Here is a 15,932-nt window from a genome sequence, read left to right as displayed (position 1 = left end):
GCCCGCCACATAATTTTATGTGGCCCATGAAAGCAAATCAATCGTGTGTCAACTTTCATGTTACTTCCTGAAATCTCAACCAACACTTTTTAATTTTCATACGTAAAAAATAATAATGTTGAGATTTTGTAAGAATTCTTTTGTTCCCCACTGAACAGTAACTTGAGCAAAAAACTATTATCCTTGACGTCTGATTTCAAAACTAGTAATACATTAATTTGTTGTGTACAGTATATGTAATAATCATTAAATATTTATTTTATTTCACCGTCATAACGACCGTCTAAGGGAAGCAGTTAATTACAAAGTGGCCTGCAACTAAATTTAACTTGACACCCCTGGTTGAAGCCGTGATTGACTAAAAATATTGAATGGAAAAATCCGTAAATACTTGATGAAACAAAATAAGACATGAAAAAAAAAAACTACAATTGAACCAATTTTTTTTTTTTTGAGAACTGTATTCATAAAGTTTGTGAGTTAAATTAAACTGTGTTATAAAAAAATAAATGAAAAAACAACAAATATTTAATGACAAACACAAATTTTAAAATATTTTTTTTTCTATTTGTTGGAAAAAATATTTGAAAAAAAAAATATTAGATGCAATTAGCTAAATATCACCCCCACCCCCCCAATTAAAAAAAAATGTAAAAAAAACACCCCCAAAAATTTTTGATTGCATAAACATGAGTTTATTCAAAATGAAAATATGATTTAAATGTAGGAATTTCCTCGACCATTCTGATGTGAATGCCATATTTGGTGGCTGTACGGATTTAAATGTGCTTGTATTGGCCATTTGTCTGTAGTTTTTCTAGCATTCGTTTTAACTTGAGGATTCGTCGCAATCCCCCCCCTTGCAAATCAGTGGTGCAGCTGTGATGATTGACAGGCGAGGTTGTCCCCTTGATTGCTCGAGCAGTGCCTGAATCTGCTGGCCAATCAGCAAACGGTCAAACTTCAACTTCAAATGGCCTTTTTCAATGATTTCCCTTGTGGAGATTCTGGTCTACTTGGCTTCCTTTGTCGGGAGGGAAGATAAGACTTGAATACGCCTTTATTCGCCCTACAACTGGGAAATTCCACAAGACTAAGAGGCCTCATTCGGGAAGTATTTGGTATAAAAAAGACAAAGGAATGTCTTCATCCAGCATCTCCTCACACGTCGGATGACTGCTAAACTATTATGGACATAAAAAATGACCTTAAAATGGCTGCTCCAAACCCAAATAGACTTCCTGTTCATTTCACAACATGGTTTCTAGAGACTTTTTTGTGGTTCTAACCATGATAGACATAGCTACCAAATTTCCGGTTGCTGGTCTCTGGGGGCTGAATAATAAAAAAAAAAGAGAATGAGCTGGGTTATCACTATAGTTTGATATTATGCTACAAGTCATCAAACTTTGTCACCATTTTTCACCCGTATATACAATGATAAAAACTCCAATAATTGGCACATCATGTCAATCATCTTTGTAGTACTTTTGGAACCATTTTGGTAGCAATCGGACAAAATCTTGAGGGGGGGGGGGGGGGGGGCGTTTGCCTTAGGAAGACCCCAGGAAATGACCAAGATTAAACTAAAATGGCCCCTTTGAAACAAAATGGCAGGCTTCTTGTGTCTTTTCAAGCATTGTTTCTTGAGACATTTTTTTGGGGGGCTACTCATGATAGACAAGACAACTAAATTTCAGATTGCCAAGTGAAACTGTCTTCGGGGGCTGAATTAAAAATACATAAATAAAATATGTGAGTTATCTCAAGAGTTTTATGGCAAAGGGGAAGTCAACCCCTCCCCCCCAAAAATCTCGACAATAATAAAATGATATTTCATTAAAGGGGAAGTCAACCGGAAACATTCCTTGACAATAATATATTATATGTGACCTCACTAGTCTAAACATGACATTCTGATTAATATTACATTTGTGGAATTTTTTTAAGCAGCAAAATCCAACCATTTTTGTCCATGTCAAGGGGCAGCCATTTTGCCACTTGCTGTCGAATGAAGATGACATCAATGTTGTCCAGGTCTCAGTAACAACCAATTACAGCTCAGCTTCAGAAAACAGGGGAGCTGTGATTGGTCGTTGCCTGAGCAATTGAGATGTCAGTTGACAGAAAGTGGCAAAATGGCCGCCCCTGAGATGGACATAAACGGCTGGATTTTGCTTCATAACTCCATATATTCCACAAATGCAATATCAATCAGAATGTCATGTTCAGACTAGTGAGGTCACATATAACATATTATTGTCAAGAAATGTTGAAGGTTGACTTCCATTTTAAAGGAGCCAAAATGGCAGACTTCCTGTGTCTTTTTAGGGAAGGTTTCTCGAGACTTTTTTATGGGTGTACTTATGATAGACATGACTACCAAATTTCAGGTTGCCAAATTAACTGTCTTTGGGGGCTGAAAAAAAAAAATCACGATCTGAGCTATCGAATACGCCCGCAAAATGTGCCGTTTCCCTGAAAGCAAATTAGCTAGCAAACAAAAAAAAGCTTACGACTGCCTTGCTTTATCTTTATTTCCGACACACTTAACATCTCAGGATGAGATGGGGAAATATCGTTCCCGGCTTGATTTTTATTTGCATAATGACGCAATTGTGTTTTTATTCTTTGCCGTCGGGCCCCATTCCATTTAGCTTTATGGCAGGACATGGGGGTAATCTTGTAGGAGAATTGCTCCGCCAGACGCCATTTCGGGCTCGGCGCTCCCCCTTTGCTTCCGTTTGATTACTTTTCCCTCTGCGCCTGTTTTCTCCCGGCCGGCCGCCATGCGCTTTGCGGAGACTGACAGTGGCAGGTGACTTCAACGCTCCCTTAGTGGCGTTTATTAGCATGTGTGAGGAGCTTTTGTGTAGTGATATGAAAGTGTGAATGCGCGCAAGATATAAACATAAATAAAGATTGAATGGCTTTAGTATTGAACATTATAACTATATTCTACTTTAAATTTGGTGAGTATAAAAAACAACATTATTATTATTATTATTGTACGTACCAGGTGTACAGTGTACACTTTTTTTTTTATACAAACCCAATTCCAATGAAGTTGTTGAGTGAAACGTAAATAAAAACCGTATACAATGATTTGCAAATCACGTTCAACCTATATTTAATTGAATACACTACAAGATATTTAATGTTCAAACTGCCCAACTTAATTGTTTTTAGCAAATAATCATTACCTTGGAAGCTGCCACACATTTCATGTAGCTGTGACAAGTTTACCACTGTGTTTCATCACCTTTTCTTTTCAAAACATTCAATAAATGTTTGGGAATTGCATGAGGACACAAATTTTTCAAGCTTTGTAGGTGGAATTCTTTCAGCTTCAGCTGTTTAAAAGTACGGGGTCTCTGTTGTCGTATTATACGCTTCATAATGGGGCATACGGGTCTGGACTGCAGGCAGGCCAGTCTACTCTTCAGTCTTACTATGAAGCCACGCCGTTGTAACACGTACAGAATGTGGTATGGCATTGTCTTGTCAGGGGCGTCCATGAAAAAGACGTTGCTTGGATGGCAGGACATGTTACTCCAAAACCTATATCTTGAGCATTAATGGGTCCTTCACAGATGTGCAAGATACACATGCCAGTGGCAATATCACGGCGCCATACCATCATAGATGCTGGCTTTTGAACTTTGCGTCCATAACAGTCCGATTGGTTCTTTTCCTCCTTGGCCCGGAGGACACAACGTCCACATTTTCCACAAACAATTTGAAATGTGGACTTGTCAGACCACAGCACTTTCCACTTTGCATAAGTCCATCTTGGATGAGCTCGAGCCCAGAGAAGCTGGGTGTTGTTGATAAATGGCTTTTGCTGTATTTACTGACATTGGTTTTCTGAAGGGTTCCTGATCCTTAAGTGTTCCTAAATTCCTTGTAATTGTACGTTGAGCAACATTGTCCTTAAACTGTTTGTCTATTTTCTCACGCAATTGTTCAACAGGTGAACCTCGCCCCATCTTTGCTTTTGAATGACTGAGCAATTCCCAATTAGGCTATTCACCTGAGGGATGTTCCAATCATCTGTTTGATGAGCATTCCTCAACGGTTTTATCGTTTTTTTGGGGACCTGTTTCAGCTTTTTTGGAAAGTGTTGCAGCTATAAAAATTATAAAAGTTTTTATTATTTTGATTTGCAAATCATTTTATTCTGTTTTTATTTATGTTTAACCCAACATCCCAACTTCAGTGGAATTGGGTTTGTACTGAAATGAGCAAAAATTAATGGCATTAAAATTTATTGAAAAGGTATTACATTTAATTTTAGATTAGTTAGTTTAGCTGTTAATTTCTGCATGGAAACTGTGATTGGTTAAAAAAATAAAATAAAATCTTATATGAAATATTGGGGAAATTTCCAACTATAAAAGCAAAAAAAAAAAGATATTTGGCTAAAAAACAACAACATCTTAATAATATTGTATATAGATAAAAATAGTAACCCTCTTACGATGATGATATTGTCTTGGTCCTTGCAGTGCGGTCCAGAGAAGAGGAAGAAGAACCGAGACTTAGATGAGTTGAAGAAGGAGGTGGCCTTGGTAAGCTTCTTAACATTCATTACTAGCATTAGCATTTAGCATTTGTGTCACGGTGAGCTGGTGGGGAAGGACTCAAATACAGGTAGGCAGGACAACCACGGCAGGGATGCATGGAATACTGAACACAATTTATTTAACAAAAAATACTAACAGGGGTACTGGGTAAAACTCTAAATAAACAAAACCAAAAAAGTTTACAAGAGTGGTGACAACAACAATGATCTAACAAAGACTGAACAAAATCAGGAAACTGAGGCCCCGTCCACACCAAAGCCAGTTTCAATGTATCCTCACAAGTTTCTTACCATTCAGGCCGGAGTTCGATGGTGCAGTTTCGGAGCTTGAAACCGATCACTTTTGCAACTGATCACTTTTGAAACCGGGCTTCAGAGTGGAAAGATTTCAAAACGCGCCCCGTACGCGTCCGTCTGGACATCATATGCAGCATACTCCTCCGGCGATGACGTAATGGTCGCAGCTCGATGACGACGCATTGTCGCACATTGATGACGTATGCGCCAATTCTCGCGTACGTCTGTCAACAACAATGGCGGATAGCCATGTCGTAGTCGTTTTGCGCAGCCTCCTAAGCTTGCTTATGCTTTTGAAGCAAAATATTTAGCTTCTTTATTCCCACTTTCAACAAGCGGTGTTGTACTTGAATCACCCGCCATTGTCACTTCTTCTGTGTTCGACTTTTTCATGTTGTTTTGATACATGCAACGCCATGTTTGTTCTGTAGTTTGCAATAAAGTTAGGGAAAAAAATAGTTCGTCTTCTTTGCTGATTCTTCTTCTACGCTTTGCGTTAACTCCTTGGGGCTGCGCTACAGCGCCACTCCAGACTTGGCATATACATAACAGCCGTTAAGCGTCCTCAGCGTCTTCTTTTGGACACATGCAAGTCTTGAAATGCTTCTGTGTGTACGAGATTTGTTTGAGGAACGAAGATGGCTTTGCTTCCGTCTGAACGGGGCCAAAAATGAAGCCAACTGACAACGAGAGACACCTGGACAAGACACAAGTGGCTGGGGGAGATGATTGGATGACACAAGGGAACAGGTTGACGAGCACAGGCGAAAACAAAACCTAACGAGCAAGACAGGACACAAAGCCAAAACGTTAACCTAAGCATGATACACAAATCATAACAATTTGAGCCATATAAAAGGCAAACTGTAGCTATCTATAAAATGGTACATAACATTCTGGTAAACTTTCTTGTGGTTGCGAGTTGGATTTTACTGATGTTTTCGTAAAATATCCACATTTAAAAAAACAAAATGTGTCAGGGCTAACAAAAGTAATGGGGTATATACCACGGAGGAGACGGGACATCCCTGGTTTTCACACATCCGCCTTGTTTCTGTTTCCTGTTTGCCACGTGCGGGCCGCGTCTCAGTTCTTGCGCTTCCGCCTTTGTGCCCCTCGGTTGCACGTTCCCGTCGACGGGTGCGAGCATGTAGTGTGTCTGCCTCAGTTGTCCGAAGCATTTCAGAGAGTTGAGACGCCCGGCGGGAGTGCGCAGTTGGGGGGGCACAGGGGCTGGGCTGTGAGTTTTGGAACGCGGCCATCAGTGGCCGGAAACGACGCTGATGTGTGAAACCCGGAAGTCGGAAGTCCGTGGCATCTACCCCATAGCTAGCTTGCCCACTCTAAGAAAGGGTGTATATACGCAGTAATAGATTCACATTTAGAAAAGTTAGCCATCAATAATAATAATAATACTATTGCTAAAAATATCAAAATCTTACAAAACCAATACACTTATACTTTGCACTAATATAAGATTGGTCAACTATCCAAAACGTAATGTCCAGATGATGAGAAACTGTTAAGTGTTTAGGCGAACAAAACAATGCCTTAAAAAAAAAAGATTGCTAAGATCTTTACCAATCTGTATTTTTTTTATTCAATTTTCTTAATGTGAGCTAACAAATAGCTAAACATTCTAAACATTAATCCATCTTTGATCGAGTGTATCCGTCCTGTGTCCTGATGTCCCTGCTAATATGCTTGCTAATTGCATTAGCATTTAGCATTTTTTGTCATAGATTAGTGCCGACTCTGCATTCAGCCTGATATCAGGATGACTCCCAATCGCCACCACACACACACTACAAAATCTCATAAATACAAACAAGTGGCCTGCCATCCAAGCAGCAGAGACCCCCCTCAACTCATCCCTGCAACCCCCCCTCCCTAGCCCACCCCAATGCGCCCTCTGGCTGGGCCGCTTTGTACTCCAACACTGAATAATTTGTGGGCCACCAGCAGCGTGTGGCCACTCGCTGCGCTTCTGTCAGAAACGCCGTCGTGAAATGTGGCCTCACTTTTTCTCGCTTGGCCATCTTACGATGCACCACTTGTCAGGCGGACCTTTTTGGCGGGAAGGACCCTGACAAGTGTTGCGCTTGGCTTTCGTCAGCCTGTCCTTGTCTTTGCTGGCTTTTGGCTGTCTGTCAACATGATTTATGGTTGGAGTGTACAGTACAGTGGACCTTAGGAATGCTTCAGTGACTTGTAATTTTCATGTAAAAAATGAAACCCGTTAATTCCTGGTTACACCTAGACAAGTGGCGCTTGCTAAGAATCCTGTTGATTGCGTGGAATTGATTGTTGACACTACTTGTTAATGTGACGTTGTGTAATTAAAACAACAACATAACTTTACATAAAAGTCCGCTAGCATAATGCTAACATTCAATAGACAGGATAACACAAATAGTGTAGTAGCCACTTTAAAACACATGAAGACAGACAATATATACTCACTGTCACATATTCTTTGTCCTCTGTGATTAATGACCAATCTCACTGTAGATTACTGCGTCGATTGCAGTAGTTGAGTGAAACTGTTCTTTGTTTGTCTACATGACTCTGTTATATTGCCTTTCGCTGACAAAGTTGCAATGACAGACTCAATTATTAATCAAGATGCATTAACTGTTCAATTCTAATTTCGTTGTAATTTTGTTATCACAATACATTTTTAGACAGAACAACATAGAGTGCTATTTTTAAAAAAAAACGCATTTATAAAAAGGTTTTAGTTTTTTTTGGGTGTTGGGGCTGGGGCTGCAACATATTAATGGCATTTCCATTCATTTCAATAAGGAAAGATGATTTGGGATGAGAGTATCTGGAGTAATGAACGTGGTCATAATATGAATTAAAGTTGTATTTCAAGGCACCACAGTATGTAATGTATACTGTACATCTATCTATCTATCTATCTATCTATCCAACAATAATACAATACGATAAATACATATATAATTAATGTAAAATTATCAAAAAAATCATACAATTAAAAAACGCAAATTAATACACAACTATTAACATGACATAATTCTATTCCTATATCCAATTCATACCATTTGACTCAAATGTAAAAAAAAAGGGGAATTCATCCATTTTTACCAAATATATACAGTATATACATTTAATATTTTTTGTATAAATATTTTTATACTACCTGCTGATTTATATATATATATATTCTATGACCGTATTAACTATTAGTAAGTAATTATTAATTATTGAAGGGAATTTTAATAATGTAATGTATTTTTAATTTATTTACAGGCAGTTTTGATTATTAAACGGTACTTTAAATTATTCATTGACTATTTCACGGGGCTGCCACGCACCACTAAAAGCAACATGGAGTGTGTGTATGACAAAACTGCTTCACATACATCTTCCATTTCTTGCAGGATGACCACAAAATCTCAGCGGATGACCTGAGCAAGCGATATGGACTGGACCTTTCCACGGTACATACACAAACACGTACAATATGTTTCTTTCTCCAGTGTCCTCGTTCACCTTGGTTATCTTTTATCCCTCACACACACTTATCTTTTTGGGGGTGGATGAAAATGTTGTGAAGGAAAAAAAAAAGTCGGCGAGCTTCCAGACAGACAATTGATGTGTTGACACACTAAAACGCAAGCCAAGCAGTCAATGAGTTCTCACGAGGATTGTCTGCAAATCAAAGTACGACACGCAACGCACACACATTCACACACACATACACACACACTGTGTGACCGAGGCAAATCTATATTTTGTGCCTGATTTTATTGGGTGTAAAAATCAGGACAAAATGTTCAATAAAGTTACATGCAGCAGTTTTACAGTGCGGGGGAAGCATTGCGTCGCTTTATGACACTCGGGCTGTTAAATGGGCTGGACAGGAGTACTCCACAAAACGGTGTGGGCAAGTAATAAAGTATAAATACTCGGGTACTCTACTTAAGTCGATTTTTTTTTTGTGTGTGGTGCAAGCCATAGTTCAAGTTCTAAACAAATTTACGTTGCACTACCGCTTGAGTTTGGAAAAACATAGAGCCATTAAAGGTGATGTGATGCCCTCTCATATGGGCAAGGAGAGCCACAGTCGTCGATGCACTTTCAGCCGTTTATTGTACGGTTTAAATGAGAAAATACAAAATATAAAATAACAACACCCGCAAGGAGTAGAAGTAGGCCACAAGTCATGTTCTCAAGTTCACATGCAGTTCCTGATGCTAGATGCTATAAGATCTTAAAGGAATATATCCAACACTACAGTTGCTACTTGGCTTGTCCCAAAGTACAGTAAATTGCACTTTATGAAACCCGTTATGTTTTATTGTTAGCCGGCCGATTAATATTGGCAATATATAGGCTGATATTTGCTGCCCCCCGCCCCCCGCATTACAACATAAGACCAAAAAACAAGATGAAAAATTATACAAATATTAAAGAAAAGTATTGTAAAATTATCAATTGTTTTGCATGTAATAAAATGAATTTATTTTATTGATTATATAGTTTTTAAATTAGTTGGCCGATTAATCGGAATTTCATTCTGCCAAATTGGAAAAATATCAAAAAATACATATCGGTTGGGATCTAGTTTTTTATATACATTTCATACTTTTCTTTAGTAAAAACTGGTAACAATATCTTGTGAATAATTGACACCATTAAAACACCCTAATTGACAGTAGGTGCCACAAGATGGCAGCATAGGATGGCTTTTACTTAAATGGAGCTCCTCAACTCACTTCAACAGTTCCTCGGCACCAGGATGTCATCAGATGGCGCCAAAGCAATACTTTTGTTTCTTTGCCCCGCATTTTACTGCATTTGAAAATGGATTTCTGTACTTTCTACTTTTTTCAACCTAATGACAGAGAAGATGTAAATAGGAGAGTTATATTTCAACGTGGTTGAAATATTAAGTACAGAGTATGAGTGATGGAGAAAGTATATCTTGATATTTCAAAGAAGTTTGCGGTGATTATATTTTTGACGATATTGGTAATAACTTCTGAACAATAGTTTTGTGAGTGGTGCTTCGGAATAATAGCACTTTTATTGCAGCACAATATTTAAGCCACCTTTTTTTCACTGTTGAAATGTAAACAAAGTGAAAATATAGCAACCGTAGTGGAAAGAAATTAAAATAAAAACAAGCCAAGTAGTGTTTGCCCTGTGAGGTCTAATTGTAACATAACTGCTTAAAGCACATAAAGCACATTTACTTAGCAAATAAAAAGAAAACACAAACTTTCAGTCAGTGGCAAATTGCATGGGTCAAGAAAGTCCATTATTTTCTCCTGTGTGGTTGATCCTCATGTTGTATCAGTCAGTTTGTAGCGTCATGCTTTGTACATCGCAGGCAAGTGTATTGTTGAAAAATGTTTTTCTTCTGCGATTGTTTAGGCAATGGTTATTTTGCCGCAACCAGTTATTTTGCCGCGAAAGTCTCTGATTGGTCAATGATCAGAGGAGTGAGAAAATGCCGTGATTGCTTGTAGACATTACTAGCCGGTATGAATAACACAAATGTGCATGTTTACGTAGCAGCACGCCGTCTCGTCGAGAGCACGTTAGCTTAGCGGCCGGTTAGCATCACAAACTCACGTCAACGAGATGGCGAGTTACCGGTCACGGTAAAATAAACACCTCGGTCTGTCTATCTTGGCCAAACTTTACGCGACCGCTTTAGTATTATCCAACCACCGTCTGCCTTTTTTTTTTTTTCAAAAGAAGTGCGTCTAAACAACAGTGCTCCAATAATGAACTTTTGTTCACGCCAAACAACACGAGCCGTTTCCATGTCCCCCTCGCGTGTCTTTAGCCTGCGCCTCCTCTAACTAACTTTAACGGCAACAGTTTTCCTGCACAACGAGCAGCCTCCATACGACGGAGGTAGCTCACTCCCACTTTGCCGAAGACGCGACAGAACTGGCTCACACGCTCCGACATTGTTTTTATGCAGCAGCAAAAGATGTATGTACGTCCAAATGGACACGAAGATATATGATGCTACGCATTACGTCATCACGTCAATCTCGCGATATTTCAATTTTTATCACCCAGAAAAATACACCGGTAATATCGTAGAAGGTATGATATGGAACACCCCTAATGAGTACCTTTGCAGCCTCTGTCATAAAATAAAGGTCTTCTTCCTCTTCTCTCCCGCAGGGCCTCACCAACGCCAAGGCGGCCGAGGTTCTGGCCCGGGACGGGCCAAACGCCCTGACGCCACCGCCCACCACGCCTGAGTGGATAAAGTTCTGCCGCCAGCTGTTCGGCGGCTTCTCCATCCTGCTTTGGATCGGCGCCATCCTCTGCTTCCTGGCCTACAGCATCCAGGTGGCCACAGAGGACGAGCCGGTCAACGACAACGTGAGGCCCTGCAGACACAGCATGTATATATCTCTTGTCAGACAAACAAACCGACTCACCAGCAGCGTATCGCTATTTTGACAACAGAACCAAATTTGGTGTTCACACTTGGTGGTTAAACAAGCTCTGGTGTGAATCCGATTCGGTTGACCTCTGCTCAAAAGTAAAGGTGATGGACCAAAAATATGGATGGCCAAATGTCCCTGAACCTCTCATTTGTTGACAGTCTTGTAGCATAGAAACGCGCCTACAAACACAATCGAGTTCAGTGTTTCCCACACCATGTTAATACTTGGGCGGGCCACCCAAGTAGATTTCAAGAAAATTTAATAAAAATATATACTGAATCCCCCCCGAATGGAGTCCACCCACCCGAGTCCACCCACCAAAGTAGATTTCAAATCTGTGGGAAAAACTGGAGTTATAATGCTGCACTAGTAAAAGAATAATAGATGCCTCCCCCAGGGAAAGAAGACAAGTGTCTCCCACTTCGCTGCATTAGCCCGCTTAAATACTCCAGCAAATGGAGCCGAGCAGCCATTCATAGTGCGTTTTATGGCCGCTGGTCATTACGCAATCATTATTCAGCATTTAGAGGCGTTGCATAATGGCGGGCGTCGCAAGGGGGGCGAGGCGAGGCGGATCGGAGGCGCGCGTGCATGGCGCCGATAACGTTAATCTCCCCTGCCATCTCGCCACGTTCGGCGGGCGACTCGTGTTCCGCCGCACGCTTCAAAGCCCGCAGCTCCATCATTTTCTACGCATACATAATGCACCGGCCGGATCCTCCCCCATCAGATGAACAACGCACGCTGCCTCTTAGCACGTTTTAGCGCTAATAAGACGTGTGGTGCATTTACACGCGACAGATGCTTTGATAAATGTTTCGACAAGATGTTTTCCAACAAGGAGAGCAAAAACTGTGTCCTGCAGGTGGCGCTAATGTCTGCCAAATTGAAAGTAAAAAGAGATAAATGACAGTCTTTTAAACACAAAAAACACAGGAAAGAAATCATAACCTCTTAAGGGGTTAGGGCAGGGGTCAGCAACCTCTCCTGTCAAAAGAGCCATTTTAGGTGAAATAAATAACCAAAAATCTGTGTGGAGCCGCAAAACATTTGAACATTGTGACGAACGAAACAGTGTCTTAGTGTTAGTCTAATGGACTGAGGGCCCAGGAGCTGATTTGAGCTACACCATAACAGAAAAATGTGCTGCATCCAATACATTATTTTCTTCTACCTTTCGTCTTTCGTTTTTTTTTTTTTGTGGTAATTTTTCATACTTTATTTGTCAGACATTTTTAGACTTTTCTGTCTTTCTGTCAAATTTATGACATTGTTGGCAATTTTATGGACATATGGTAATTTTTTTCGGGGGGGGGGGGCATTTTAGGACTATTTTTGACATTTTTTCTGCCTTTTTTGTTATCAATATTCTGAGATTTTGACAGTTTTGTGGACTTTTTATGTTAATTTTCTTGAGCATTTTATGGTCACTTTTGGGGCTTTTTTTATTTTGTACTTTTTCATCTACTTTTCATCTCTCTTTAACTGACAACTTAAAAATGTGGACATTTTTTTTTATATTTCATCTTTTTTATTTAATCATTAATTTATTTAAATAATATTTTATCTAAAAAATATATATTATGTTGTTTTGTCACAGCAGCATAGGTGCCGCTAACAAAATACAATTAGATAGGAAAGTGAGGGGTAAGAAGGATTTTACAAGTTTGTGTTTTGACATACTCCACTCACAGTCAAGGAAATTGCAACAGTTTTTATTCACTCAAAGTTACTTACTTACTTAGAGAGCAACAAAAGAAAGTGTAAGCTGAATTCTGTATATTTATGAAAAACTAAGAACTAAAATTATATCTAGCGCACAGCGTAAATGAACCAACTAATGTAACACTTTCACTACACAGTAAATTCTGTCGAGTAAATTTGACTCTACTTAGCGTGAGACCAAATAGACTCAGTTTTAGAGTAATATTTACACTTGGAAGAGAGTAAAATAAAGAATTGAAAAAATAAATCAATAAAAGTCACTCAAGTTTGAGGAGCTAACTCACGACCTTCAGCTTGGGAGACAGCCGATCGACTCCCTGAGACAAGTGTCACTTTTCCTAGTTGAATGTCTGACATTTCCAACTTTTATTGAATGCAGCATGACACTCCCCGTGAGTGCGATGAAATAAAAGAGACATTCCGGAGAAACGTCGCCGGGAAGCCGAAGCGACAAGCCATTTTCCGAGGAAACAAATGTCTTTCTCGCTCCGGTGGATTTTTTACACGTCCGCCGAGTGTGTCGTTGCTGTTGGATAAACACGCAAAAAAAAATAAAAAATGAAAGAAGCAAACTTTTCGAGAGGGATTTGATGTTCCGGAGCGCTGGCTTCATGAAGGCAGCAGATGGCAGGAGTTTTGTGAAAGATGTTCACTATAAATATGAGAAAGGCTTCATGTTGGGACACATGAAAAAGCATCTGTGGCTGGATGAAGTCTTTCCTCTCTGACTCAGACTCAAGACCTTGAATGCAGCGTTTAGAATGACTGGAATAAAACATGAGGACTCGCTTGCTTGAAATATTTTTGTTGTTGAAAAATTGGGCTATTTTCAACTAAGTAGAAATGATAATAAATTTAAATAAATAAAAACAAGACAATAAATTAAATAAAGCTATCCATTCATCCATTTTCAGTACCGTTCATCCTTATTAAATTCTTTAAATAAAATGAGAAAAAAGTTAGCATTTAAACTAAAAGTTGTCAAACTAAATTTCCATTTTAAAAATAATATTGAAGGTAAAAAAAAAATACAACTTTTCCATGTATTTATCATTAATTTACGTTAAAAATTTTCCCTCTCCAATTTTAGATAAATCTGTTTATTTAGTTTATTTTTTGTCATTTTCTGTCATTAAAAATTTTATAAAAATAAATCTATAATAATGTATATAATATAATAAAACCTTTTCCTTTTCATTGATTTTAATTTTATTATGCTAATTTAGTTTTAATTTATTATTAATTTAATCGTACTTTAATTTAATACCTTTATCTATAATTGCTTTTCCCGAATTTCTATTTAGTGAGTAACTTTTTACATCGTAGAAAATACATTTTGAACAATTTTTCTAAGTTTATTTATATTTCATATTTCTAGGCTTTATCAGTAAAAAAAATAATAGTCATTAATTGTACTTTAATTTAAATTTAATCAATTTATCTATAACTACCATCCAATTTAACTTAATCACTAATTTTGCTTTTATTATACAAAAAATATGTATCTTCAAAAAAAAATCTCATTTGAATGAAATTAATTTAATTTATTCTGTTTGTAGTGTTTGAAAGTAAAATTGAGTATTTTTTGACATTCCCCCCATTAATTTAAATTGAACTCATATAGTTTTATTACACACAGCACTCAGTGCTGATGGAAGCGTCAAAGCAGACCGCCAAAACAGATACCCAGCCTCCTGGTTGTCATTTATACGAAGGCCCGGCTTGCCATTGGCCCAGCAGTATGTGAGGGAGGACTGGGACATTGCATGAGACAGATCCGCCCCCTAAAACAAGCCAATATCACAATGACACGAAATATGCTGTATAAATGTCTATCATTTCCAGCTGTACCTGGGCGTGGTGCTGGCTGCCGTAGTCATCGTTACCGGCTGTTTCTCGTATTACCAAGAGGCCAAGAGCTCGCGGATCATGGACTCCTTCAAGAAGATGGTGCCTCAAGTGAGTTGAGTGGCAGGGAATTTAGTCAATTGCGAGAAAATTCCCTTGACTAATTTCTCTTTCTGCGTCTCTCGCAGCAAGCAATGGTGATCCGCGAGGGGGGGAAGTTGCAGATTGATGCCGAGCTGGTGGTGCAAGGAGATCTGGTGGAGATCAAAGGCGGGGATCGCATCCCGGCCGACCTGCGAGTCGTTTCTGCCAGCGGATGTAAGGTGAGGAAGCGGGAAGGTGGCTGGGATTACGGCTGCTTTTTAATTGGGATTTACAGCTACAGGATGGAGACGGATTACAAAACAGTAGGCATGGCTTATATCTATATCTCTCTCTCTCTCTTTATATATATATATAAACATACAGATATATACACACAGAGAGAGAGAGAGAAAAAAGAATAAAAATAAAAAAATAAATTGCAAAAAAAAAATAATATTAATTTGTTCTGATTTTTTTGTTTTTGTTTTGTTTTTGTTTCGCTTTGGCATTAGGATAAGGCTCCAAACAAAAATATATTTATCATAGTCAACAATATCAATTCTAAAATAAAAAAAATCTTTATTATTCATTGTAATTTGTCTTTATTTTTGTTTCACTAGTGAAAAACCATTACCAACAAAAAAACATTTTTATTATATCACTTTATTTTTTGTTGCATATTGCAACCTAATTTTTGTGTAATTTCCTCCTTAAATTTAGTCACATTTCATTAACCAAACTGTTTGTAAACAACCTGTAATCAATCTCATTTTAAAATTGGCCACTGACATTTTTTTTGTGTAAAAAAATGCAGTTCAGATTCTTACAGATTGAACTGCCTCAAACAAAATGACGTTAAATTATGAAGGATTACAGTAAAATGCAAAACCAATAATAATATTCATTTTTATCTGTGCTTGTTGTGTTTGACCTGACAAGTGTATTAC

General features: G+C 38.5%; 1 protein-coding gene across 1 annotated transcript in view; it reads left to right on the top strand.

Annotated features, from left to right (window-relative positions):
• Positions 1 to 4,437: 4,437 nt before the first annotated feature.
• The window catches only part of atp1a2a (ATPase Na+/K+ transporting subunit alpha 2a), a 66,558-nt gene continuing 55,063 nt past the window's right edge, over positions 4,438 to 15,932 (top strand). Inside the window, exons 1-5 of the mRNA XM_077556086.1 lie at positions 4,438 to 4,571; positions 8,290 to 8,349; positions 11,057 to 11,260; positions 14,899 to 15,012; positions 15,090 to 15,224. Coding sequence (XP_077412212.1) covers positions 4,482 to 4,571; positions 8,290 to 8,349; positions 11,057 to 11,260; positions 14,899 to 15,012; positions 15,090 to 15,224 — 603 coding nt within the window. The 5' untranslated portion in view covers positions 4,438 to 4,481. The remainder of the gene's footprint in view (positions 4,572 to 8,289; positions 8,350 to 11,056; positions 11,261 to 14,898; positions 15,013 to 15,089; positions 15,225 to 15,932) is intronic.

Source organism: Vanacampus margaritifer, chromosome 2 (genome assembly GCF_051991255.1).
Source record: "Vanacampus margaritifer isolate UIUO_Vmar chromosome 2, RoL_Vmar_1.0, whole genome shotgun sequence".
In the NCBI taxonomy this organism is placed as follows: domain Eukaryota; kingdom Metazoa; phylum Chordata; class Actinopteri; order Syngnathiformes; family Syngnathidae; genus Vanacampus; species Vanacampus margaritifer.
Note: the sequence above shows the minus strand (reverse complement) of the source record. Positions and strands in the feature narration are given on the sequence as shown.